The sequence below is a fragment of the Leptinotarsa decemlineata genome, unplaced genomic scaffold (genome assembly GCF_025532065.1).
Source record: "Leptinotarsa decemlineata unplaced genomic scaffold, Ldec_3_MD MMD2_tig00026374_RagTag_RagTag, whole genome shotgun sequence".
In the NCBI taxonomy this organism is placed as follows: Eukaryota; Metazoa; Arthropoda; class Insecta; order Coleoptera; family Chrysomelidae; genus Leptinotarsa; species Leptinotarsa decemlineata.
Window position 1 is genome coordinate 1,270,038 of NW_027412710.1, and position 16,120 is coordinate 1,286,157.

At 33.9% G+C, this 16,120-nt stretch overlaps 1 protein-coding gene across 1 annotated transcript in view; it reads right to left on the reverse strand.

Moving 5' to 3' along the window:
* The window catches only part of Dhx15 (DEAH-box helicase 15), a 45,040-nt gene extending 32,935 nt beyond the window's left edge, over positions 1-12,105 (reverse strand). The window contains exons 1-3 of the mRNA XM_074185350.1: positions 11,947-12,105; positions 11,486-11,890; positions 3,477-3,823 (exon numbers count right to left, since the gene is read on the reverse strand). Of these exons, the coding sequence (XP_074041451.1) occupies positions 3,477-3,823; positions 11,486-11,890; positions 11,947-11,996 (802 nt within the window). The 5' untranslated portion in view covers positions 11,997-12,105. The remainder of the gene's footprint in view (positions 1-3,476; positions 3,824-11,485; positions 11,891-11,946) is intronic.
* Positions 12,106-16,120: the final 4,015 nt, after the last annotated feature.

A 16,120-nucleotide genomic window follows, 5' to 3' on the forward strand; every position in this document is an offset into this window, starting at 1 on the left:
AATAATTTGAGTGATTTAGATGTAATGTGATCAATATGACCTTTGAAGGTTACTTTGCTATCAAACAACACTCCCAAGTCCCGAAGGCTGTTAGTTGGCGTTAGATTAATGTTTTTGATTTTATATGGATATACAATATGTTTTACAGATCTTGAAAATGTTATTTGATAACATTTATTTATATTTAAATGAAGCATATTTTCAACACACCAACGAGATAAGTTATTTAAATCTATCTGTAACGGTTCTGCATCATAAAAGTTATCTACAACCCTGTAAAGTTTGAGATCATCTGCAAACATTGAATAATAGCTCTGGCTTATGACATCCGACACATCATTTACAAAAAGAACGAAGAGTATTGGTTCTACAGGCTGATTCACGGTGGATGGCACATTAGACGTTTCTGGTGAACCAGACAACGGATGACTTTGAAAATTTAATGGAGGGCATATTCGGACATTCTCTAGCCAACTAAAATATTTTCGACAATGCGGTGTTGCCGCTTCTATTAGAAAGCAGTAGCAACTTTGATTTTTCAAATGGAACACTCTGTATATAATATTATTTTTGGAATCTCCAACAATTGCCCGACAACTTTTCTCGATATTTCCCTATACCTATCTGTTACCGTTTTCGAAATAAAAATTAATTTCAATTTTTTTCTTCGAAAATCATGACTTCTAAAAATGCCGATATCTTTTAGTTAAGAAGTACTATGATATCGAAATTTGGTTTGGAGTTAGGTGATACTTGGACACTTCCCACACGTCAGCCTAATCTCCGTTACTTCAATACAGGGTGGTAAAAAAATACAGTTTTTTCGTTTGCTTGAAAAAGTTGCTGAAATTTGATTATTTTAAATGGAACACCCTGTATATTATTGAAAATTCGGAAAGCTGCTGAAATTTGCTTTCTTTCTATGTATATCATACCTATACCTAACTAGTCAAGTTTCCGACTTATGAACATTTATTTGTGAAAATGTCCCTTCAGAATGGTATTTCCATTCGGTATTTGGTAAGCAGGCCATGATTACTATTTGACAGTAGCGTTGTGACATTCTCCTAATAATATCGACATTTTCGTCACTTCAGAAGTTGCAAATACCTTCAAAACGATGGAACAAAACTATTCAAACGAAGTTCTTATGAATTTGTTTATTATTTTTGGACAGTGTGACAAAATTATCAGCAGAACATGTAGAAAGTTCAATGAAATGTATCCGAATCTACCGCCAATGAACCTCAAGAAATTTATACGAATTCAGAACAATTTCAATGCATTTGGATCAACTTTAAAAGCACCAAGAAACTTGCCTCGACCCGTAACTTTCGAAGACAACCAGATTAATGTCTTAGCATATTTTCACGCATTTCCCGAGTCATCGATAAGAAGTGCTGAAGAAGATTTGGGTATAAAATATTCATCGGTTCAAAGAATCTTGCGAAGACATAAAATGCATGATTATAAATTCACCAAAATTCAAGCAATGAAGCCTCAAGATCCTCAACAGAGAGTAGAATTTTGTGAAATGTTGTTGACACGCATTCAAGAAGATCCACTTTTTTTAAATAAAATTATTTGGACTGATGAATCGAAATTTTCGAGAGAAGGGATTTTCAATAGAAAAAATCGTCATTATTGGTCCAGTGAAAATCCTCACGTCACAAAAGAAGCCGGATTTCAAGAAAAATTTAGTTTTAATGTCTTCTGCATGTTGATGGACAACAAATTGAGGTACGTGATATACGAGGAGTCATTAACATCCAGAAGCTACCTGAATATTTTGGAGAATACTGTAGACAGTTTCATGGATAATCTGCCACTCGAAGATTATCGAAACTGTTGGTACCAACTAGACGGAGCTCCTGCACATTGCACAAGAGAAGTGAGCGCAGAACTGGATAGACTATTTGACGATCGGTGGATGAGGCGCTTGGGACCATGGAATTGGCCAGCGAGATCACCCGATCTTAATCCATTAGATTTTTATTTGTGGGGAATGTTTAAAGAAAAAGTTTACAAAATACCCGTGCGTTCGAGAGATGAATTTTTAGAAAGGATTGCCCAAACATTTGAAGATTTGGATCCCAATGAAATCAGATCTGCCACCACGAAAGCAGTCAACACCCGCATTTTAAAGTGCTTGGAAGTGAACGGCCAGCGATTCGAACATATTTTGAAATATTCCACATGATTGTTTTACTTTTTTATAATTATTCATATCAATATTTCCAATTTCAAGTTTCTTGGTGCTTTTTTAAAGTGTATCCAAACATATTGAAATTGTTCTGAATTCGTATAAATTTCTTGAGGTTCATTGGCGGTAGATTCGGATACATTTCATTGAACTTTCTACATGTTCTGCTGATGATTTTGTCACACTGTCCAAAAATAATAAACAAATTCATAAGAACTTCGTTTGAATAGTTTTGTTCCATCGTTTTGAAGGTATTTGCAACTTCTGAAGTGACGAAAATGTCGATATTATTAGGAGAATGTCACAACGCTACTGTCAAATAGTAATCATGGCCTGCTTACCAAATACCGAATGGAAATACCATTCTGAAGGGACATTTTCACAAATAAATGTTCATAAGTCGGAAACTTGACTAGTTAGGTATAGGTATGATATACATAGAAAGAAAGCAAATTTCAGCAGCTTTCCGAATTTTCAATAATATACAGGGTGTTCCATTTAAAATAATCAAATTTCAGCAACTTTTTCAAGCAAACGAAAAAACTGCATTTTTTTACCACCCTGTATTGAAGTAACGGAGATTAGGCTGACATGTGGGAAGTGTCCAAGTATCACCTAACTCCAAACCAAATTTCGATATCATAGTACTTCTTAACTAAAAGATATCGGCATTTTTAGAAGTCATGATTTTCGAAGAAAAAAATTGAAATTAATTTTTATTTCGAAAACGGTAACAGATAGGTATAGGGAAATATCAAGAAAAGTTGTCGGGCAATTGTTGGAGATTCCAAAAATAATATTATATACAGAGTGTTCCATTTGAAAAATCAAAGTTGGTACTGCTTTCTAATAGAAGCGGCAACACCGCATTGTCGAAAATATTTTAGTTGGCTAGAGAATGTCCGAATATGCCCTCCATTAAATTTTCAAAGTGATCCGTTGTCTGGTTCACCAGAAACGTCTAATGTGCCATCCACCGTGAATCAGCCTGTATATGCGATCCTTGAGGGACACCAGACGTTACAGGAATTTGTGATATGGAACCAGCATATTCAACATACTGAATTCTATTATCCAAATAACTCTTTATCCATTTTGACAAGTTACCATTGATGCCTGATGCTAGCAGCTTAGCCATGAGAAGCTCATGATTTACCCTGTCAAAGGCTTTAGAGAAATCAGTATAAATAGAGTTATTACAAATTCAGTTCATTCACTGCTTAAAATCACCACTCATCTCTTAACACACGTCATAAAATTACTAAAAGTATACCTGCAATTTCTTCGCACATATGTATTTGAATAACAGTTCTTATTGCGGCTTCCAAATAATCTCTCTCTGGTTCAGGAGTGTAGAATATTTCTACGGGATGAGTACGACCAGGGACATTCATTAACGGCGCATTGTCAAAGTACTGTTGGAACTTTCCGGCATCCAAAGTAGCACTCATGATAACAAGTTTCAAATCGCTCCGTTGTTTGATGACTTCTTTCAACACACCCATAAGAATATCCGTTGCTAGGGTTCGCTCGTGGGCTTCATCAAGAAGAATACACTGGTAGGCTTCCAGCATAGGATCGCTCATTCCTTCTCTGAGCAACATACCATCTGTCATATATCTGAAAGGTGTAGTTTTAAAAGGTTGTTTTATTGAATATTCCAACATTTCGACTTATTGAATAGGAATTTATCCAGATTTACCAATCATGCTAGGAAAATGATAATTTTTGCACAGCCACGAATACAGTGCATTCCATTTAAAACGAGCCACCCTGAATAACTTTTGGTACAATTATTTTCAGTAAAAAACACGTCAACGATAGTTGACGTAGAACGTCTTCTTCACATGGAGGAACTATTATTTTAGTAAAAGAGTCAATACAGGATCAAATCAAATTAGTTGCAGTAGATAAATTTAATAATTTTCTTGAAGAGAAAGTGAATGAATTTTCGATAACTTACTCTTCTAAAATGAATATTTACATACTGTGTTTTTACAGATCACCTTCTAGTGATCCTTTTCAATTACTTAACGGACTGGAATCTATTCTCTCTGAATTACCTTCAAAAGCAAAAATTATTTTAACTGGAGACTTAAATATTAATTACACAGAACAAAATTCAAAAGCAACACAGTTCTTAATTAATTTATTGCAAACTTATAACTTGGTAATGCATGTGAAATCTCCTACACGTGTGTCTCAATTTACCGAGTCCACCATAGATTATTTCTGTGCTAATTTAGACTCCGAGCTAGTTTCTTGTGATGTTCTTTCTTCTGGATTGTCAGATCACGAAGTAGTTTATTCTAAGGTGTATCTCAATCTTAATGTGAGAAAAACGAAATTTAAATTAGGACGATTGTATAGTTCTGCTAATTATAACAAGTTCTCTAACTTGTGTCTAAGCTCTGAATGGAATCATATAGAATTTTCTGAAGACCCTTTCCTTGAATTTTATAATAAATTACTTTATATATTTCATAAAAGCTTTCCGGTTCAAAAAATCAATTTTAGACACAAAAACAAAAATTGGTTGACAAGAGGTATTAGGGTTTCGGCAAAAAACATGAGGGTATTACATTATTTGAGAAAATTTACATCTGCTCCATTTTTTCTTAATTACTTCCTCCGCTATCGCACCATTTACAGAAAAGTAGTTGAACTAGCAAAAAGCAAATATTATAAAAGTAGAATGGATAAAGCTTCGAATAAATCAAAAGAAACTTGGTGTATCATTAATGAACTTACTGGCAAGAGACACAAAAAATTTGTAGACATTCCGTTTTCTCCTACTGAACTTAATGACTTCTATTGCTCTATTGCGGAGGACTTGACGAAAAATATAAAAGCAGCCCGTGACCCCTTAGACTATGTGAATATCGAAGTTACGAATACCTTTATATTATATGATACAAATATTACCGAACTGCATGAAACATTATTTTCCATTAAAAACAAAAACGCCACAGGCTCAGACGAAATCTCTATAAAAATCCTAGAAAATATTCCGATAAGAATACTCGATATATTAGTCAGTCTAATAAATAATTCATTTAGAGAAGGAATCTTTCCAGTTTTTTTGAAGAAGTCGATTGTGTTAGCACTGCCAAAGGGAGAAAACATCAATGGTCCATCAAGTCTTCGTCCAATTTCTCTAATCTCTGCAATGGCTAAATTGATAGAAAAACTAGTTAAAACAAGACTCCTGTGCTTTCTGAATGGAAACAAAATAATAAGTGATTGCCAGTTTGGTTTCCAAAAGCAAAAAAACACTTCCGATGCCATATTTTCATTTCTTTACAATGTTTATTCCAACATAAATGACAAAGAAATAGTAGCTGCCGTCTTCTGTGATATAGCCAAAGCATTTGATTGTGTGAATCATAAAATTCTTTTGCGGAAACTCAGTAGATACGGTATAACTGGAATAAGTCTTAAATGGTTTGAGTCATACTTAGCAGATCGCACCCAGATGGTCAAAACCACTTCATACTCAAATGAAGGTAAAATTACTTGCGGCGTCCCACAAGGTTCGGTACTGGGCCCACTTTTATTTTTAATTTACATTAATGACCTATCGTCTATAAACATCCAAGGAAAATTCACTTTATTTGCTGATGATACTACAATTTTATGGCATGCTCCTAACAACCATACATTGTATGAAGTTATTGAGAATGACATCACGATAGTGAAGGACTGGTTTGACTCAAATCTCTTGAGCTTGAATTTATCAAAAACAAAAGTAGTGTCCTATCGTTGCCAGATTCCAGCCGTACATCTAAATAATATTCAAATAGATAACGTACCAGCTTCTAAATTCCTTGGCTTGTTCATTGACAATAGTTTAAAATTCAACAATCATGTAGATACTTTGAAATCGAAGCTCTCCTCTGGATGTTATGCCATACGAGTAACTGCATTTGAGCTCGGATCTGCAGAAGCTAGAATGGTTTATCATTCCCTTTTTGAACCACACCTCCGTTATGGTATTTGCTTTTGGGGTGTGTGTTCTACCACATGCCTTCAATCAGTATTACTAATACAAAAACGTGCAATACGATGCATATGCAAAGCCAAGCCTAGGGACTCTTATCGACCTCTTTTTGCCTCTAACAAAATCCTAACTGTGGTCTCCCTATTTATATACGAGACAATCTACCTTGTCTTCAAAAATAGGGTATTGTTTAACAACTTGGACGCGCCAATGTATCAAACCAGGCAAAGATTCAGCTTTAAATTACCGCTGCCTTCTTCGTCGCTAGTTAAAGATTCCATTATTTACAACGGTCTTAAAATGTTCAATCACCTTCCTCAAGCTATAAGAACCATAAATGACCTTAGAGCTCTTAAGAAAGAGTTGAAAGACTTGCTCTCTGGGAGACCTTATTATAGCTTAGCAGAATTCTATGATGATAATTTTAATTGAGAAGACTAACTGTAATATCTACGGTATTTTATTGATTTCATTTCATTCAATTTAGTTTAAATTGATTTATTTACATTTTGTTGACCATGTTCTTATTTCCTGAACGTTTGTTATTATTTACATGTCTGTTTTCAGTTCATGTTATAACCTATTTTTAGTGATTTTACTTTTGTGATTTCATGTATATGTTATTTATATTTCGCACAAGGCTTTGTCAATAAGAATTTATTCTTCAGACAATAAAGTATATTAAATAAAAATAAATAAATAAAATAAACAGGGGGACGCATTTTGACATGATCACATTTGATATTACTTCCCCTATCGCACACCCAGAGCATGTCACCAATTTTTTTAATGGATCACCCTATATTGTTTCGCATTATCAGATGCTTCATGATGAGCAGATTTCAACAATGTATAAAACATATGGTCTGAAGCTTATGGTTCGGGAGCTACAAATTATTTGAGTTAAAAACGATCCACCCTGAATAACTTTTGAAAGAATGATTTGCAGGAAAAATAAAAAAATGGGTCAACAATTATACAGGAGGCCACATTTTGAAATATTCGTTCTAGATATGGAAGCAATATATAAAAAAAAAAGATTTTTATTAATTCTTGAATCTTGAACTTGAGCTACATAATGAGTTGTACCATCCTGCTGAAAAACTAGTTCGTTTTCGAATAAATTTATATCCTAATGAAGAAAAGAGAATTGAAACTTTCTATGTTTTTTACCACTATCATTTGGGACTAACGTTACTACAGTTTCGTCCTATAAGGACATTTTCAAACTTATACAATAAATTTATTGTTTACATCCATCAACTTATTGAATTTATATCCTCTTCAATTGCCCTATTGATGCACGGTATTATTATATTATTAATCTTCATTAGCAAATAATGCTCTTCATAGTACAGTCAGTCACACAAAATAATAATACATAAATATGTATATACAGTGTGACCCATTTTTAATGGAAACACCCCCCTAAAATTTGAAGTTGTGAACCGATTTTAATAATTTTTTTTTGAAATGTCAAATACTAAAAGGTCTACCTTGGGCCAAAATTTGAAATGTTTATTAAAGTTTCAGGACATACTACGATATTTTTTATTGAAAAATCTCTACGCCACTGGATTCAGAGTGCCTCTAAACAGGTGTGATCAAAATTTCATAAAAAAATATTCATCATTAACAAAGTTATGACAACTCAAAAATTCGAAAACCCACACAGCTAACAGTTACAAAAAACACTCTATATCAACAGATATAGCCATGAGAATATTTTTTTTTATGATTTCAACAAAAATGATGTTAAAAAGTAATCCTGTACAAAGACGAAATAGGAATGACAGGAATGATCAAATCATTTTAGATTATTTCGAAAATAATCCTAATGCCAGTATAAGGAATGCCACTTTAGATTTGAATATTCCACGAGAAACAATTCGGAGATGTCTCAAGGCGAAGAATATTAAACCTTTCAAGCAAAAATTTTTACACACACTTCAAGAAGGCTACGCAGCAAGACGCCTGGAATATTGTTTATGGGCCCAAGGGGAATATTTAAACAATAGAAATTTCTTTAAAAATATTTTATATACCGACGAAGCCACTTTCACTACAAATGGAGTAGTGTCATTGTCGCTATTGGGTAGCGGATAATCCTAACTGGATAATAAACTGTAAAAGCCAGTATTCCCAAAAAAAATCAACGTCTGGTGTGGGATATTGAACGAACGAATTATTGGTCCTCTCTTTTTTGAGGAAAACATTAATGCGCAGAGGTTTCTAGAATTATTTTTAAAATACAGAGTTTTGGGATGCTATTCACGAGCTGCCAATCAATGAACGATCAAATTTAATTGTCCAGTTAGATGGGTGTTCAGTTCATTATGCCAGAGCTGTAAGGCAATGGCTTAACGAACATTTTCCAAACCGATGGATAGGCCATGGTAGTCCGTTTATAGAGTGGCCACCCAGATATCCAGACCTCACAGTTTTGGACTTTTTTATCTGGAGACTTCTCACACAAAAGGTTTACAAAAACCGCTCAAGAGATAGAAATGAACTTTGTGCAAGAATTCGACAGGTATGTGCAGATATTAGCCCTCAAGAACTAAGGAACGTAACCAGAAACATTCGTAAGCGCTACGACACATGTATCGAAATACGTGGTGGATTAGTAGAGGCTACTAGAATATGAGTTAGAATTAATTGTTGCACTGAATCGAAACATTTCAATAATTAGTTATTAGTTACGGTTATTAAAATTTTTTGCTTCATTGTTAGTTGAATTGTGTGAATTTAATTCCGTTATTTTCATTAAAAATATTTACGCTATTTGTTTTTTTTTTTCATCTGGCCGCACTTTATTGTTGAAATCATAAAAAAATTATACATTGTGACTGTTAGCTGTGCGAGTTTTCGAATTTTTGAATTGTCATAACTTTGTTAATAATGAATATTTTTTCATGAAATTTTGGTCACACCTGTTTAGAGGCACTCTGAATCCAGTGGCGTAGTGATTTTTTTCAATAAAAAATCGATAATAAACGTTTCAAATTTTGTCCCAAGGTATACCTTTTAGTACTTAACATTTAAAAAAAAATTATTAAAATCGATTTACAACTTCAAATTTCAGGGGGGTGTTTCCATTAAAAATGGGTCACACTGTATATCCATAAAACGTTGGTAATTCAACCTAAATATTACGACACAATTATCAGAAACTGAAATTTTGTCGTTAAAGTCGTTAAATTTTTCGGCGCATCCCTGCATGTGGGGTTCATATGTTCCAAACACAAATTTATTGCACCTGTGACAGCTAAATCTAGTTTTCCAACTTTTTTTGATGAAACAGTAGAAACAACGTCCATGTGCAGGAAGTGTAGGAGTTTGATTTTCATCAACAGTGTAGATTTCTTGTATTCTCAATTTAGTTGTTCCGGGAAGACCATTTAGAGTTCACACGCATTTTTACATGAGCTTCTACCAATTGATATCCAAGATCTTCTATAAATGATCTTCTTGGAATCGGAGGTTTATCTTTATTGTTAAAAGGAGTTAATAGAAGCTACGTTCAAGGCACCATACAAAATTATTATAGGCCAACGCCTTGTATTTCTTGAACAATCGTACGCTGCACATAATTTGTCAACGTTATCTACTCCACCTTTTGTACGTTTGTAGTCAATTATAATTTGTGGCTTATTTGTTTTACTATCAAGAGTATCATCCTTCCTATGCCAGGTCGAGAGGAGAAATATTTATATTTCTTTTTGGAATGTAAGACAGAAGAGTACACTTTTCTTGAAACCCTAATACAGTTGATCCTTCAGGTCTCTTCATTTTCATTTCGTAAGGAATTTGAGGTTTGTTTTTCCCAGTGTACCTGTAACTGTCAGCTCATGATCATTTAATAGTTCATAAGCTAAGACAGTAGTAATAAAAAAATTATCCATAGTAACATTATGGTGTGAGCCCCATATGGAACTAGTGAAATATTGGACATGTCTAAACTGTACGGATCCACTGGTTGTTTACCACAATAGATCTCCATTTTAGCAGTGCAAAACATCTACTAGAGAATATACCCATATTTGTTGGGTTTAGATGGATTACAGACTCTGAATCCACAGCGGCCTCTAAATGACCATATCATTTCATCCAGTTGCATACTTTCACAACATAAAATAATTGGGTAAATTTTCATTTAGTTCATCAAAAAATTCTCTTACTGCTGCTAGTTTATCTAATTTTATCTTCTCTGATATTGTTGTAACATCGTCCATTCGGATATTTTGCAGTAAAAACTTGAACCTTTCAAGAGACATTGTCAATATAAAAATATCTATTCCCATGTCATTGGTTCTGAAAAGATCGCCTATATATTGTCGACCACTTTTTTAATTTTCCAGCAATTTAAAGCAGCCCAAACAGGGCTTTCAGTTCATCAATATTAATGGGCCTTGGTGTTCTATATTCCTTGGAATATTGTTTTCTTTCTATTCGTCAGTTGGTGTTGAGGACAATTCTTTCTAACATGGTGTCAGTGACAAATAAATCCCATATTTCAATTGCAGTTTTTCTCTTTTGCTGAACCTTTTACTCCTGATAACCATGTTATAATATTCTCTCCATCTGGTAATAAAACAAGGGTACGAACAGCACTATTGGTTTGGAGTTCTATAGCAGCAACTTCCTCTATATCATCGTCGGATATTTCTTGCTCGGTATTTGAGTTTTCCTCCTGAATCTAACTCATCTTCTTCTAGGCTACCGTCACTGTCTTCAGCTATTTCTATATCACTATCTACCTATTCAAATAACCTTTGAAGTTTTCTGACTTCTTCCTCATAACACCTCGAAAACATTTTTATCTGAAACCTTAACCAACTATTAAAAAGAATAAATCATTTCCAAGAAATAATTTTTCAACTCAACACTTTACTACCCCAAAACAGTATAACGGAACAACTAACATCAGTCTTCGAAATGGATCATGTAAAATTAAAAATAAGAAAAACAGTCACAACATACACCTTTCACAAATCAGCAGACACTGATCAGTTGAGAATATACTGAGAAGGGTGAAATTGTAACGCTGACGATCGGGCCATATTCAGAAAAATTCGTAATTGTTGGTCTCAGAAACATACTGTTAGTCCCAGAAAGTTACCCCAGGTCGGGTCATTTCAACATCTCAAGCCGATCAAAACTGTTGTGACAAATATAATCTTACTCTTATTTGTTAGCAAAAATCCATACGCTTTTCTAAATAACTTAAAATGTAGTAACTAGCATTCAAAAAAGTTACCAATATTTGAAATAATACTAACTTGAGAATAGTTTTTGCTGAGGAACAATCTTCAAATCGAATGCTATAACCCACTTCTTGCCCTAAAGCAACATCCATTTCTTCGGAAACTCTTTGTGCAACGGACATTGCTGCAACTCTTCTAGGCTGTGTACAACATACTCCTTTCGTACCAACCGATCTTGAATATTCTACGCACCATTGCGGTATCTGTGTTGTCTTTCCGGACCCTGTCTCACCAACAAGAACTATACACTGGTGTTCTGCAAGGAGTCGCATAAAATCTGCTCGGTATTCGAAAACAGGCAACCCAATTCTTTTTCGGAAAAGTTCATGATATTTTTGAGTATATGGTAAACCTGTGTATGGGTTCGTTGAACCACTTGGAGCTGTGGAGGTAACAGCTGTGCTAATACCACGTTCTTCCCTGAAATCACAAAAGTTAAAAGATAATTTAATTTGCATAATGCATGTCACAGGTACCTTTTCTTTTTAATGAAAGGATCAATGACTTCTATTCTTCGCTTAGACATTTTGTGTGTTACAAAAGTCTTCAGTAAAATTTGCAGGTAATGTAAAACCAACAAGCAATCAAGCGCCGCAAAATATTCAAGATCAAAATGTCGAATCTCTTCTTCTATCTTATAACTTTTTTACGTCATATCACAAATCTTCTTCTGATTATGGTCGTTGCTTCGTCAACCAGATGCATTTGATCAGTGCGCCTCCCATTACATAACAAAATAGGAGCTTCGCGGGAGATACAGTCTGACTTGCTCGAAGCAATACCATACCCAATATTCTATAATTCCTAAATAGTAGGCACTAAATTCTCAGCAATGTCTGACATTCTTATCTTAATCCATATTTTGCAGTAGCGTACGGAAATTATACTAAATAACACATGAGGAAAAATTAATTTCAAGTGTATTGCTACTATTCAAAATCTATATTCACAAATAATATATAAATTATATTGATTACATTGTATTTACGGATGGAGTTGCTAAGAGGAGAAAAATCTTTAATAATAATTTTATGACAAACGGTCATTGTTATGAAAAATTTACATCTTTTGGAAATGAGATTGAAGTAATGAAAATCTAAGATCGGATGTACAGGGTGTTGCTGAAGTAATAAAATGTAAAAATGTTTCACGAGAAGAATAGGTACCATTATTATTTTACAAAAAGTTTTGTAAAGTGATGAATGATGTTCATAATCTAAAATAAGGCATGAATTGAAATTTTCAGACCAAAATTCCGATTTTTACATTCAGATTGATTATATGGGTGTTGCAATTATTTGCATCATTTCACAAAAAAAAATCAAGAATGTCCATATAGGACGAAACTGCAATAACGTTAGTTACAAATATAAATGTTAAAAAACATAGAAATTTCCATTTCTCTTTCCATTAATTCTGCAAATAATCGCAAAATGAAATAATCACAAAAACCACTACCACCGCAAAAAGTTATTCTTCATTACCTTCTGAAGAAAACTCGTCGGATGATAAGCAACTATCGCGATCGCCATTATTCTAGGTAACTCATTCTTGTGTCGAGATCCCACCTTTTGTTTTCTCCTGTTATCGTATGTCTAATGCATTTTTCATGACTCAGGTGTGACATTTTCTATCACAGTAGCTAGTCGTCTTTTACCATATTCATTTTGAAAGTCAAGTTTTCTCTCGTCACTTGATTTTTTATTTGAGCCCATATTAGCTTGATCAGGTTCAGCTCACAATGGTAAGGAAGAAGGCGGTGTACAATTCAATTCAATTCGTTTATTACCTCTTTTGCCATTTAAAATATGTTAGGTTCGTCAATATACAAATAGATATAGTTCATTAATAAAAATCATTGCGATGGAGACAATTTTCATGACATCCGATCGGAACCTTGAGGAATACCCAACTCGAGGTAGGTGTGTTTCGGAGTGGGAGAGAGAAACGTGTGACGTAATCGATGCAGAGAAGGATGGCAGAAGAATCGGGGAGATTCAAAGATCGTGGACCCTCTTGGGACTCCGCTTCACCCTTCGTGCCCCCTTGGGATTCCACCTTACCCCTCGAGTCTTCATCCCTGAGCCCCCTTGTCGCACACTTGTCACGTGCTGAGGGATATTAAATTTAAAAAAGCGATCGGTATGAGAATTGAACCTAGATCATTGACGTTGTAAACGATGTCCTTAGCCTCGACACCTCAGAGTATAGAATAGAATAGAGATACCTTTCTGTCCTTGTTTCTGAAGCCAAATTAATTTGTTTATATTTACGACAGTCCTCCAACTAACAGAAATAGATAATACCGGTATCTCGTCGTTTTTGGAAGTTATTTTGGTGATTTGAGTGCTTATTGACCGATATAATTAATTTGTAGTGCAAAAAGTAATTTTGAAGATGGCGACAACCTGCGTTGTTTGTGGATTTTCGCAATCCTTGCATGTTGATGTAACATTTCACAGATAAACAACAAATGGAGCATGGGCGTAACCCAGAATTTTCGATCGAATTAATAGTTGATAGTCATTAGAATTTTCTTAACATATTTTCCGCACGCCCCTGGATTCAGTCCAGAGGATTATGTAAACAATTCCCTCTGTCCCCTTAACCACATTTTACTGTGAGACAGATGGATATCCTGGTTGTCTACAAAGCTGTTGTGTTTATTTACGGAGGGCAACTCTACTTATTTTTTTATTAGTCTGAGCTCGACACTCGATACCAACGTGGGATATTAGAAGTAATTACGAATTTTTTTATAAATATGGCGGTTGATTTGTCGAGGCGGAAATTGAATCATTTTCTACACTTATCCGCATTTCTTGATTTCCGTAGAATTTTCGGGAAATTGTAATGCTAATATTTATATTTAAAATTAAACACAATAAGTTGCCAAATTATCTGAGTGATCAGTTAACTTACACAAGTAGTATTCATACACACTCCACTAGAAATAGAATAGGAAATGTTTACATCAACAGAGAACATTTAGGTTGTGATTCGTTGTATAGTTCTGGTCTGATTGCATTTAATAATTTGCGAAGTTATATAAAAAGCTGTGATTCATTAAATTCATTCAAAAGAAAATGTAGTGAATATATTTCAAGAAATTGTCATCAATAATTCTTGTTTTCTAGTTTCTTGTTTTTAAAATTTTATATAATATATAAATATATATTTTATTGTTTTGTATTTTATAAGTGACTGACTGTACTATATATATGTATCGTTTATTTAGCACAAGCTAATGCAGTTACAATATTAGTCTTAATCTAATTTAAAAATTTAAATGTCACAATTAAAATTTAAAATCATGTACATTGAAACATATAAATAAAAACAGCACAATAAATAAAATAAAAAGAAGAAAAAAAACTGTATTAGCAGGTTCCTATACTAAACACTTTGTAGGTCTAAAAGGTGCACTTTTAATTTTCTTTTAAATATATTTAGAGAGGTAGCATTCTTAATATCCTCCGGTAGTTCGTTGAATGCTTGAACTATGAAGCGCATTATTTGCTAATAAAGAGTAATAATAAAATATCCTCAAATTTGGGGAACAATTTATGTTTCATAAAAGGTGTGTGTGTAAGAGTGAGACACGTGTGACATAATCGATGCAAAGAGAGATGGAGATGGTATCGAAGTGATACATCGCCAGTGCAAGCATAACAGGTTCGGTGTTATCGGTTGTAAAATGAATCGTTGTTTATGGGGAGATGTAGCATTTGAAGCGTTGCCGGTTTCAAAATTAACAACTCCTTCGAGCAAGGAACATTTCCTTCTGCTTCATTCTCAAAAACTCGGTTGTCATTCCTCTCCATAAAGGCGACAGCAATGAAGACCCAGCAAACTTTAGGCCCATATCACTCATCCCAACCTTAGCAAAAATAATTGAAAAACTAGTAAAAAAAAAAGAATAATGGAATTTTTGACTAGTAATGGGAAACTGAGTGCACATCAGTATGACTTTCAGAATTTCAAGAGTACAAGTGAAGCTATATCAATTGTATTGCAATTAGTGTATAATGAAATCAACAGTGGGGAAGCCACTGCAGCAGTGCTTTCTGACTTATCCAAAGTTTTTGACTGTGTCAATCACAGCATATTGCTTCGGAAACTCACAAGATATGGTTTTAGGGACAACAGTCATATTTGGTTTCTGATAGAAAACAATTTGTAAGAACGTCATGTAACTCGGACGTTAGAGAGATAAATTGTGGAGTACCTTAAGGCTATGTGTTAGGTTCTATACTGTTTCTGTTGTACATTAATGATTAGACCAACATATCGATTACAGGAAGCTTTACCTTATTTGCTGACGACACCAATTTAGTGTGGCATGACAAAGACAAAAACAGATTACATAACAAAATGTGCCGAAACATAAAAAAAGTGAAGAATTGGTTTAACTTGAATCTTTTCATCATTGAATACCAGCAAAAAAAAATATTAGCATTCAAGTGTAATATACCTGATATCCCCCAGACAATAACACAATAAAAAATAACTCCACTTTGAAATTTTTGGGAATTTATTTAGATGAAAATTTAAAATTCTCTCGGCATATTGCACACATCAACAAAAAATTGGCATCAGGATGTTTCACACTAAGAAACATCTCAAATAAACTGGGGTTTGCTGCAGCAA